The sequence below is a fragment of the Saccopteryx leptura genome, chromosome 5 (genome assembly GCF_036850995.1).
Source record: "Saccopteryx leptura isolate mSacLep1 chromosome 5, mSacLep1_pri_phased_curated, whole genome shotgun sequence".
Lineage (NCBI taxonomy): Eukaryota > Metazoa > Chordata > Mammalia > Chiroptera > Emballonuridae > Saccopteryx > Saccopteryx leptura.
Window position 1 is genome coordinate 197,241,996 of NC_089507.1, and position 12,370 is coordinate 197,254,365.

At 48.8% G+C, this 12,370-nt stretch overlaps 1 protein-coding gene across 1 annotated transcript; it reads right to left on the reverse strand.

The window, feature by feature from the left end:
* Positions 1-1,027: 1,027 nt before the first annotated feature.
* Positions 1,028-9,470, reverse strand: FAM210B (family with sequence similarity 210 member B). Its single transcript, XM_066387445.1, has 3 exons — positions 9,220-9,470; positions 3,430-3,605; positions 1,028-3,240 (listed from the first exon to the last, which is right to left on the reverse strand). The coding sequence occupies exons 1-3, from the start codon at positions 9,403-9,405 to the stop codon at positions 3,024-3,026; spliced, it is 579 nt and encodes a 192-aa protein (XP_066243542.1). The 5' UTR covers positions 9,406-9,470; the 3' UTR covers positions 1,028-3,023.
* Between the last annotated feature and the right edge of the window lie 2,900 nt (positions 9,471-12,370).

The window sequence follows — 12,370 nt, forward strand, 5'->3', positions numbered from 1 at the left end:
GTGAACTAGTTCTTTATAAACTGACTTTCCAAATAAGGTCTCTATCTTGACTTTTTGGTAAAGGAATGTCGCCTTTACCAGACCGTCATTCCTCCCTGAACCAGGGATCTGGGTGCGACCCGTGTTCATGGTGGCTTATAAAACTGGAAGCCCCTTCACCACAGATGGGAGAGGCTTCTTCCTGTGCTCCCCTGGTCAGCTGGCCCCATGACAACTGGGGGGCTTCTTTCTATTGCAGTGGAGTTACAGCATGTGTGTAAACTTTAAACGTAACTACACAGACACTAATCTGGAGTTCATGGGTGACTCTTGTTCATTGGTGGCATGCAAATGAGCAGATGTCACAAGAAGCAGGTCTGTCCCATCTTTGGTCTCATGTTTTATGTGCCTCGTGATATGTAAAGTTACATGTCAGTTTCTAGCAGCCAATATCATTTGCTCATCAACCAAAGATGGTGGACTTAACGATGATGAAGGAAAAGGTGGACATGTTGAACTTCCTGAGAACTAGAAATACATTTTCATAGCTGACTGTCAATACAAGAAACTAAATATCAGAAATGTCCTCAATATAAAGAAGTGACCAACATCCATGTCCATATCAAGGATGAAGTAGTCATGACAACTTCAAAAAACAACTGAGTAAAATGAAGTTGTCCTTGTAGCCCCTTAGCGTCACAGCTTTTTTTGATTCCCAGTCTTGAGCTGACCCAACTTTCACCTTTCCAAAGTAATAAAATTTCACATACCCTGCACTCAGCTATAGTTAATATGATGCATCCAACTTGACCAGTGATAGCAGCTAAATTGTGGTCATTTCCCCAGGGCAGAAGCCCACACAAAGGAAAGTCATCCACTGCAGTGACACACATTAGTAACCTAGTCACACCTGGTGCTGCTTCATAATCGACAGCTACGGCTCACCAAAAAAGCAATCAGCGTGTCATAAACTTTACAAAAGTGTTTCTTCGTTTCAGTTTAAGCTGCTCATTTTGTCAGGTAAAAAATGGTGAACAATGGCTTTACATTTTTAAAATAGACCATTCGTTTTATTCCCAGTTGCATAAAAACAGTAAATACAAGCAGTTTGTACATCTTGCTGGTGAGCAGACATAACGGTCCTTTGATTCCCTCAACCCTCAAACCCTCACTCCCCTCCTCCCCCCCCAGGGCTGTTCTGGTTTGACCACTGGCACAGGAGTGGTGCTGGGCCTAGATGAGACTATGGCTATTTCATGTGATAATTCGTTTTATTGCTTGCCCTTTCAACTCACTCCCATTACTCCAAACAGTCAAAGTTTAAGATTGAAGCCCTTAAACCTGTAGGAGTCACTGTCAGCTTGTTTTGCATAGGCATCCCTAGGGACCTGGTAGGTAGGGAGACTGGTATAGAAGGGAGTTAGGAGCCCAGAGACCAGTGATTTAAATGAAGACCAGACTAGACGAGATGCAAGTGCTGGTCTGGTTCACAGGAGGAATGACCTCACACTGGTATCCGGCGTCTCGCTTAGCTGTGTGGATGTCCCTGATCTTAGATCCAGAAAGGCAGTTCCAACTTCAAATTGGCAATGAGCTAATTGCTTTAAAAGAAAAACAAATACGGAACCACGTTAGAGATCTTGCAAGTGGGGAATTGTCCCATAATGATTTTTATAAAACTTAAGTGATTGACCTGGGTTACTAAGAGCTAACTAGGGAACTGTCGACAGCCAGATCACAAAATCAGGACTGTCTGTTTACAGTTCCTTTAGTTTTCTGATTGTCCCAAATGTAATTAAACAGACTTGAAAAAGAAGGGGAGCCAGAAAGAGAAAACGACTACCCCCCTTGAGCAGGGCACAGGGCACAGCTGGTTCAGCTGGGGTTCCTGGAGTGCGGAGCCGGAGTCCAGGAGCCCAGCGCGAGAGCGGCCTGGAGGCCGGCGCGGGAAGTGGTGCCGAGTCCGCGGGAAGGGATTTCTCCGCGCCAGGCAGACCGCGAGAATCTCCTTCCCTCTGGGCTCCTATCATTTCACAGTTGTCTTCCGTGTACAGCAGGTGCTACTACCCTTTTCAGGGAGTGACTCAAACTTTTATTTATTTATTTTTACTGTACATCATTTTAACTTAATTGAAAAATATAAGTACTAACAATGTAAACATTGCGGCAGTTCCGGAATGTCTGAAGTTTGCGATAGGGTCAGGCAGAGATTGTCTCATTTTCCACATGCACAGTACCCACACTCCTCCGTGGGTACTCCGTGGGCATCAGGAGCCAAGGGATGCCATTACTGTTGGATAGGCTTCCATATTTTACCTAAACAGAGACAACCCTGATCTACATTCATGAAATTTGAGAAAAATCTCCTGAGGTGGGCCCCATCATGTCCACATTTGAAGGGGTTTTGGGACCAAGGAATCCCACCAGAAATACTTGTTTTTCTTTCCCCCAAACAAGTATAATAGCCGTGAGGGTGCGGATGGTAATTTAGATCCTGTTTAGACATTGTTTAGTCCTAAATTCTGCTTCATTAATTGCAGCACTGAAGGTTCTTCTAAAGATATTGCATATTAAACTGCAGGCAGCCTCCCAACAATTATTGGAGGAAAGGGAATTTTAAAAATTAGCTAAATGAATCGTTTGCTTATTCAGAACTTGAATAGAGATGAACCCCCAGGGCTTTTGCAGAAAGACTCTCACCAGTGCTCTTTCAGAGGAGCATTTCGTGAGCTAACAGTTTACAATGGCGACTCACCCGGGATGTTTTGCTGGCTTTCTAGATAATGTACAGAAGCCCTCTGATGAATAGCACTAACAAAATTTATAAAGCAAAAACCAAACCAAACCGAAATAAAACAAAAAACCCATAATTACTCAAACATGTGAATTTTGCTTGCAAAAGTAAAACTTACCATGAGGACAGAAAGTAACCCCTGCCCCCACCCACCAAAAACAAAACAAAACCAAACCCTACAACCCTAAAACCAATCCAAAATGTGTAATTTAAAAGAAAGAGGTTTTCAGGCCCAGAATTGAAGCGTTCATCAAGGCTTTGCTGCAGGAGGTTTAAAAAATCCCACTTTCCGGAAATATCTGACAATCAAGGGCACGGTCACTAAGGTAATGGTGATTCTCACTGGCGCGAACAGCTTGTGGATGGCGTAGGCCACCACAAAGGTGCTCGTCCCCGCCGCCATCTTGGACTGCACCAGGGACTCCTTAAATCCAAGCTTCAGCAGGATGGCAGACATGTCCACACCACTGGGGAGGAAAGAGGCAAAAACAAACATTACAGCAAGGGATCAAAGTAAGGCATCGCTTGGCTCTGAAATTTACATTTTTTTAAATGTGATGACAGGAGCTAGATGAATAAAAAGTCTTAGAAAGTTCTTATTCACAAAGAATCTTCCATAACAGTAGAAAAATACTTGTTACTGTCAAGTGTCTTACCTGGAAACGACCGTGTAGAACATGCCCAGGGAGACCAACGAGATTCCAATGTGCAGAGACACGCCAACGGCTCCGTATTCTTGAAACACCTTCTTCAGCTGCTGCGCCTTGCTTTGCTTTTTCTCCTCGGCATTGCTGACGCCACTACCTGTTGTTGTAGCGGTTTTGCTGGGGTCCTGTTCACAAACCAGAGAAGGGGAGGCCCTCGAAGTCAGAAGCAAGGACGCTGGTGGTCATCACCGGCTTCCAAACCCAGGCAATATTCTATCTACTCTTTCCTACCCAGTGGGACCTCAGTCACCCTCTCTTCCTGAGAGAGCTGAGGCTAATGCCCACTTAGCCACAAAGTACAATGAAAGGCTGGGCACTAGGTATGATGGGCAGAATGATGGCCCCAAAGATGTTCAGGTCCTGGTCCCCAGAACTTGTCACTGTCTCCTTACATGGCAAAAGGACTTTGCAGATGTGATTAAGTTATGGATCTGGAGGTGGGGAGGTCATCCTGGATTTTCTGAGGGGGACCCCGGTCATCACAAGAGTCCTTGTCAGTGAAGAGAGGGAGGCTGCAGGGTCCGAGAAGCAGCTGTGAGAACTGCAGCAGAGTCAGAGCGGAGGACGCTACCCTCCTGGATTTGAAGGCTCCAAGGCGGAGGAGGGGGCCTGGAGCCGGAGCCGAGGAATGCGGGCGCCTCTGGAGGCTGGAGAGGCCGGAAGTGGGGTCTTCCCCACGCCCACAGCCTCCAGGACAGACCAGCCCCGCCACCACCTTGACTTTCACCTGTGAGACCCAGTTTAGTTTTCTGACCTGCAGAGCAAAGCGATAAATATGTGTTGGTGTAAGCCACTGGGTCTGTGGTGACGGCAGCGAGAGGAACCGAGGGCTCATACACATGGGGACAATGGTGACACTCTGCTGAACACTTTCTCTGAGCCAGGTGGCGTTCACGTTCACGGGCTTCTGTCCCTGTGCTGTCTGCTCTACCCACAGCAACCTGTGGGTCGACACTGTCGCTCTTTCTGCTTTACCGAGGAGCAACATAGTCTCAGGTTGCGGAGCTGACTCAGAGTCACAGGACTGGAACTGAGGTTGTCTCGGTCCACAGCCTAAGCATCCGATAACCACACTAGATGCTACAAAGGAAGCACTGTGGGTACTGAATAAAACAGAGCCTAAGCGGTGGTATATTTACTTTCAGAACCAAGATTTACCCCTGGGATCTGCACAGATAACGGAAGGGCCAGTCCCCAGGCCATAAGTATACTGGCTGGGATTTTGTACAGAAACATTTCACTGCATGTGGCATCCGTTAACATTTGTTGAGGACAATGGGGTCTGGAATGTTCGGGAGAAACAAAAAACTGATAGTGTTGGATTAAACAACAAAAAGACCAAAGCTCCTTCTCAATATGGAGAATGCCTTTTTGTCAGAAGATTCCTGTAACTTTGATGACAGACAGAGCTCTTCTCGGCAGGTGGTATCTGGGTCAGTTCTGGGTATGTGGACTTTGCAGAAGCCCAGGCTGCCTTCTTCCTCGTATTCTTAGAGCCACAGTTCAAAGGCAAGAGGGAGGAGTACGACAGCCCAGAGTCCCCAAGAGGTAGAGGGGCAGGACCCCCTGGAAGGAAAATGAAATAACCCAGGATAGTGGTGCACACAGCAGAGGCCCCCAAACCCAACAAGGTGTCCTGCCCAGGGCTGCAGGGGCCCTCGCAGCCCTGCCCCAGCCTGCTCCAGGAGGAGTGCTGACCTCTGGGGAAGGGGGGCCCCGCTGGCCTGGATGCTGCTGGTCTGTTTGCCCAGAATCTTCTTTCATTTTTTTTTTTGTATTTTTCTGAAGCTAGAAACGGGGAGAGACAGTCAGACAGACTCCCGCATGCGCCCAACCGGGATCCACCCGGCACGCCCACCAGGGGCTACGCTCTGCCCACCAGGGGGCGTCACTCTGCCGAGACCAGAGCCACTCTAGCACCTGGGGCAGAAACCAAGGAGCCATCCCCAGTGCCCGGGCCATCCCTGCTCCAATGGAGCCTTGGCTGCGGGAGGAGAAGAGAGAGACAGAGAGGAAGGAGGGGGGGGGGGTGGAGAAGCAAATGGGCGCTTCTCCTATGTGTCCTGGCCAGGAATCGAACCCGGGTCCCCCGCACGCCAGGCCGACGCTCTACCGCTGAGCCAACCAGCCAGGGCCTCTTCCTTCATTCTTAATTATACACAACAGCTACTCATTGCCCTTCCTCCCCCAAGTCTGTACAAAACTCAGATTTAGACGTTAGAAGTCTTTTCTTTACCTCCTCCCAGCTGAAAGAACATCTCCTTTGTTCCTAAACTGTAGTGGAACTGAAAACAAAAGACAAAAAGTTTCCCCAAACACCCAGAAGCTTTGGCCTTGGAATGAAATCTCGGTTCATTAAAGGCTGTTCAAGTCCCTGGGAAGGAAGTGTTAAGGCCACAGGGCTGGGGAGGAATAGTATTTCATCACTGCCTTCAGCTCTGACTTAGGCATGTTTTTTCAGACTTAACACCAACACTTTCAGAAGGGGGAGGGCTCGTGAAATCCGGTGTGGGCTGAGGGAGTCCCAGAGACCGAGTGCTGGCAGGCAGTCCAGCACAGCACTTTTTGAAAGGTGTCAGGAAAGCCACCGGCCTCCTCAGGACAGGCCCCGCCTGTAGAGCCTGGTGCTGCCTTAGCACTTTAAAGGCATCATTTCATAGGAATCCTCACAATCCTGTCATGTGGCCACCCTGTCATCCCCTCTCTGAAAGACAGGACAGTGAGGTTTGGGGCAGCGACGAGCCGGGCTGGCAGTGGCTGGACTGGTTACTGCGCTGGTCACCACTTGGCCACATGGCCTCTAAGATCACTGGCAGACTCCCTGCCATGTCCTGTAATCGTGGAACATTCCTAAAGGAAGACACTTCTAGAACCTCCGGGCTCTGGAGGGGAGGAGGAGAGTTGTAGTCAGTCCCCTTTGGCTGCCAGCACATGCGACCTCCCCTTTCCTCAAAGCCTTGGACTGCCTGCTGCCCACCAGCCAGAAAGCTGCTGCTCTGATAAACAAGCTGCTGATGGGAGAAGTGCCAGACGTCCGGCCCTGATAGGACGAGTCACCAACAGTCTGCAGTTTCAAGTGCCAAACGACATTCTGACCGAGGCTGGAGATGGCTGGGAGCCCCTTCCCTCCCACCCCTGACACCTGGCCAGCCAAGCCTGATGATGCCCATCTGTCCGCTCACCAGGACCAAGTGTAGCTGTCTCTGTGGAGGGCCCTTTTCTTTACAACCTCTATTTTGGCAAAAGGCCTTTGGCCAAAAGAGACATAAAAAAGCACCCAGGCTTCCAGCTGCAGAATAACCAGCATCTATTGCAAGGCAGTGGGAGGGACAATATCCAGACACAAGGGTCAGCTTCCTGTTAGCAGGCATCACAGTGCCTTTTTAACCTTCCCAAGTTAGAATCTGACTTGGGAGAATTTTCCTTTTATCTGGATAAAGAAAGAAACCTTTAAACATTGTGAGCTATGCATTTTTTCTTCCTAACCCTGGAGGAAACTAAAGAAGCGAATATAAGGGAATTTTGAAGGGATGACTTGCAAGGAATAGAAACTTTTCAGACATTCGTTTCTTTGTGAAATATCACCTTATATGTTAGGCACTGCCCCAGTGTGTGCACTTAGATAAAGTGCTTTCACATACTTGTGCCTGTGCATGTGTCTGTGCATGTGTGATGCCCCCTCCAATAGTTATAAAAGCACATGAGGCTGTATTAGAAGGAGAAAGAAGGTTTGAGGAATGAACCAAAGATCTTAAGTTGCCCACGTCGTTTGAGTTGCATCTGTTTTCCTTCATTTGATAATATTACAAATAACACGTATATGGTGTTTACTTTGTACCAGTTCTTAGTACTTTGAAATGATTAATTCCTACAATCCTCACCTCCCGTGAGATAGGCACAACTGTCATCCTCACTTAGTGGAAGGGGATCCTGGAAACTCAGAGAGGTTGAGTAACTTTCCGAGGATCACACAGGGATTGCCTGTGAAAGCTGGGGTCCAAACCCATCAAGTCAAGTCTGGCTCTAAGGTGTAAAGAGTTAACTCTTAACAACTCTGCTATGTTCCTCACTCACAACAGCCTTCTCTGTGTGAGGCACTGCTGAGTGTGGCAGACACAGCAATGGATGAAGCAGACAAAACCTCACCCTCAGGGAGCCTATGGTCTAGTGGGAGGGGAGGGACAGTAAAAGAAAAGGACACTATCAGGGCTGCTAGATGTGACAAGTGCTATGAAGAAACACCAAGGAGAGGAGGCAGACAGGTAGAATGTACCAGATGCCGGGCACCTTACCTTGTTTTCCACTCCTGCTCTATGAAATGTGAATTAATATCCCATTTTACAGATGAGGAAACAGACACAGGAATGAGGGAATTTGATCAGGGCTACAGAATTAGTGAGTAGAGACAGGAATACAGGGAGTCTGAGCCCACACTCATCACCACTGTACACCTGTAACACACACGCATGTGTGGGCCAGTGCCAGGGCCTAGAAGGGGGAGGGGCAAGGCTGATGCTGCTGGGACAGACAAGCAAGTCGGGAGAGCATTCCATATGATGAATGCAGAAAAATCCACACCAGTGGGGCTGGTGGGGGCCAGCAGGAGCACCCAAGGCATCACTGATGGTCAGGAAAGTCTTCCTGGAGGAAGGGCTGAGTCATGAAGAATCCCCAGGAGGCAGCTGGGTGTTTTGTGGAGGGTGCTGGACCCCTGAGGATCCCCCGACTGGGCTCAGGATTTAGAGACAAGATCTGCTACCTGTCTGAAGGAGGAGCAGAAGGCAGGGAAGGAAGTTTCTCCATCTGTGCAGGAGGCATGGTAAGGGGAGTGTCAAATCCCCCAAACAGTTAACAGTGTGCTCAGGCCTGCATCAGCATAGACTTGTCCCTTAAACTCTTGTTGGGGGGGGAGTGCTGTTTTTAGCCATCTGAAAGGTCAGCCAACAGGCTCAGAGGCCTTCAGCGCTTGGGGTGAGTGACATCACTGGGGTGTGCTGGGACCTGATGGTACCCAAGCAAACGACGGCCACTGCCGGAGACAAAACTTGGGGCACTGATGGGGCAGGAGGCTGGCTTTGCGTGTCCCAACCCAACTTGTTAGTCCCGACTCTCTATTAGACTGTTTTTCTTTATGGAGACACACTTAAAGGAAAAACAACTGTAATAGATTTTTTTTTTTAAAGTTAAGCCTGTATTACCATTCTAAATGGAAACCAGATTTCACTTATTATGCAGAGAAGGCAACCGGTGCGTTTCTTGCGCTAGTCTTGCCTGAAGCATGCTATTTTAGTTAACTAAAAAGGAGCAGCAGCAAGTGTTGGGAGCTGCTAGAAACAGGCAGCATCCACTGGAGCCTTCTTGGCCCACGAGGAGGCTCTAACATGACTTCAAAAGGAAGCTGCTCTGATAGCCAAGTGAGGATGTTAATAACAAGTGCAGGCCCCACCTACAATTTTCTCGGTTACTGCCGACGCTTTGGGAACCTGGGGCTCACTCGGCTGGAGGTTGTGACCTTGGGCAGATCACTCTACTTCCCAGAGCCTCAGTTTCTCCGGCTGTCAACTGGGAGGACTGCTTCCCTTGGCTTGTAGAGATGTGGGGTCTAGGGACCCTGGAGGTGCTTGGTCTCAGGCAGCTGAGCGTGCAAAGCTCTCCTTTGGCGGAAGTGGACCGGGGATCCGGGCGCCCGGAGATTAGGGATCGGGACGACGGGGGCGGGATGGGGGTGGGGAGGCCTACCTGGCGGCCGCCGCAGTCCCCGCGGGCCGCGCACAGCAGCCGGGCGTCTGGCCCGGGTCGGAGCAGCGGCAGGAACGGGGACGGCGGGGCACAGGGGGTAGTGGCGCTCAGGAGCCAGGAGGCGCGAGGCGCTACTCGGGCGCCCACCCTGCCCGCGGGGCCCAGCAACACTAGCAAGCGGGCCATGGTGTGCGGGGAAGCGCAGCAGCTGGCTCAGCGGACCCGAGCGGGAGCGAGCGCGTTTGGGCGGGGCCCTGCTGGATCCGGAGCCACGTGGGCGTGGCCGGAATCGCGCGCTCCCCATTGGCCCCGCCCACCGACCCCGCCCCTCCGGAGCCCTGAATTCGCGCGGAATGGGCGGGGCCGGAGCTGGAAACCTTCGAGGTGTAGGCGGGGCTGGAGACGCGCGCCTTTTCGGACTTAGCTGTGGAATTCATGCAGCCTAGGTTCTGCGACATTGTGTTAGTTACCAGCGAGTCAGAGGTCGCTCCAGCTTCGAGGGTGAGGAGACTTGATGGAAAGTGGCAAGATCGCATGATGGATGGGAACTACCATCTTTGGGAAATACAGGCTACGGCTATTAACTGATAGTAATTTTTGGTCTCCATTCTACAGAAGAGGAAACAGACTCAAAGAAAGGAGACTTCCCCCAATGCCTCATCCACTTCTCATACCTGACCCTGAGTATTTTGAAACTAGAGGGTCCAAAACGTTTCTAGATCTTTGCTATTTTAGGTAGAAAAGAATTCAGTGCCTGCAATTGGTGCTTGGAAAATCATTGGAAAGCTGGAGGAGTGGATATTAGGCTGGGCCCAGTGATGGGATTCAAATAATTAACAACCGGTTCTCTGCCCTAATGACCGTTTTAAGTATTAGAAAGTGATATACCGGAAGATAATTTATTATTTCATGCATTTAATACTTAAATAAGGCCTGACCTGTGGTGGCGCAGTGGATAAAGTGTTGACCTGGAATGCTGAGGTCGCTGGTTCGAAACCTGCACTTGTCTGGTCAAGGCACATATGGGAGTTGATGCTTCCTGCTCCTCCCCCCTTTCTCTCTCTCCCTGTTTCCCCTCTCTAAAATGAATAAATAAAAAAAAAAATTTAAAAAATACTTAAATAAGAACAATAAGAAGGGTACACTAGATTATAAGAGTTTAAAAATATTAATGAAAAATATTAAATAATACCTGATAAAAAATAATAAAACTTACTTAAGATATTTCCATATTGCTTCTTGATTGGCATCCTCACTTGCATTTTTTTTCACCTGTGGACAGAATGAACATTACTACAGGTGCTTAGAATACACTGTTGCACAGATGAATGTTAAACATGAGTAAGGAATGTAAATTTGTGATTTCCACATTGAGCAGCTGCCCAGGCACCCACCTTAGAGAGAACCCTGATTACAAGTGCCATTTTAACAATCGGTTTGCCGAACTCAACAAAAATTAAGTATCAGTTCTGCTGAACCAGTGCAAACCTGAATCCCACCACAAGGTGGGCCCCCCCGGCAAGACTCCCTGGCCAGCCAGAGGAGCTGCCCCCTCAGCCACACCTAGTCACAGGAGTCTCTCAGTGGAATCAATGAATTCTAGAACATACTGGTACAGTTGTGATCTGGGGATCAGGAAACTGCTGCCCCGGCAAGTGCTTTCCAGCTCCCGCAAAACGGCACTGGGCAGTGCCTCTGCCACAACTGCCTATTCAGTTACGGAGTGGCAGCTGGGCACCTGAACACCTGAATTCTGCAGAAAAATCTCCTCACCTCTGCAGATTTGATTACCATCAGCAAACAGGAAGATGCGTCTGCCCTATTTCTGCCTTCAAAAGATTGTGCAAGTGCATTCATTGGCAAAAACAAATTCATATTCAGAAACTTAGCTGCAAAGGATTCTGGGAAATTTTAGCCGTTCTGCCAGGATTGAGATCTTATCCTTGATATTGATAAAAATGAGGTCATGCTGTATATATACATTATAACGAACTTTTCACTTCACATATCACTGTCTTTCCTGTTGAAACCATACTCGTAGAACATTATTTAAAAGCTGCAGAGCATTTTACAGTTTGTATACACTATGATTTATTTAATCCAACCTCCTGATAATGATGTTATGGACTGAATGTTTGTGCCTCTCCCAAATTCATATGTTGAAGTCCAAACCTTCTACATGATGGTATTTGGAGATAGGGCCTTTGGGAGAGAAATAGTTAGGTTCTGTCATAAGGGTGGGGCCTCGTGATGGGATTAGTGCCTTTATAAAAAGTCAAAGAGAGATCTCTGTGTGAAGAGTAGTGAGAAGGTCATCAGCAAGCCAGGAAGAGGGCTCTCACTAGAACCTCACCATTCTGGCACCCTGATCCCAGAATTCCAGCTTCCAGAAATGTGAGAAAAATACATTTCTGTTGTTTGAACCACACAATCTATAATCGTTTGTTATGGCAGCCCGAGCTGACTAACATAGATTACAATGGTGGTATAGGTGATTCTTTGCCTCCCTTTTTTTGCTATTATGACTTGAACTTAACTGTCAAATCTACCAGCCTTTTTTTCCAGTTCCCATCTTTTTTTTTTTTGTAATTTTCCGAAGTTGGAAACGGGGAGGCAGTCAGACAGACTCCCGCATGCGCCTGACCAGGATATACCCGGCATGCCCACCAGGGGGTGATGCTCTGCCCATCTGGGGTGTTGCTCTGTTGCAACCAGAGCCATTCTAGCGCCTGAGACAGAGGCCATAGAGCCATTCTCAGCGCCCAGGCCAACTTTGCTCCAATGGAGCCTTGGCTGCGGGAGGGGAAGAGAGAGAGAGAGGAAGGAGAAGGGGAGGGGTGGAGAAGCAGATGGGCGCTTCTCCTGTGTGCCCTGGCTCAGAATTGAACCCGGGACTCCTGCACACCAGGCCGATGCTCTATTGCTGAGCCAACCAGCCAGGGCCCCATCTTTTTTTTTTTTTTTTAAGTGGAGAGAGGGAGAGATAGGGACAGATAGGAAGGGAGTGATGAGAAGCATCAACTCATAGTTGCAGCACTTTAGATGTTCATTGGTTGTTTTCTCATATGTGCCTTGACCCAGGGGCTCCAGCTGAGCCAGTGACCCCTTGCTCAAGCCAGTGACCTCTGGGCTCAAGCCAGAGACCATGGGG

Coding starts and splice junctions, on each gene's coding strand:
- FAM210B (XM_066387445.1), bottom strand. CDS start 9,405: ATGGCCCGCTTGCTAGTGTTGCTGGGCCCCGCGGGCAGGGTGGGCGCC. Junction 3,606..9,219: donor GGGACTGCGGCGGCCGCCAG/GTAGGCCTCCCC, acceptor GTTTGTGAACAG/GACCCCAGCAAAACCGCTAC. Junction 3,241..3,429: donor TTCTACACGGTCGTTTCCAG/GTAAGACACTTG, acceptor TTTCCTCCCCAG/TGGTGTGGACATGTCTGCCA.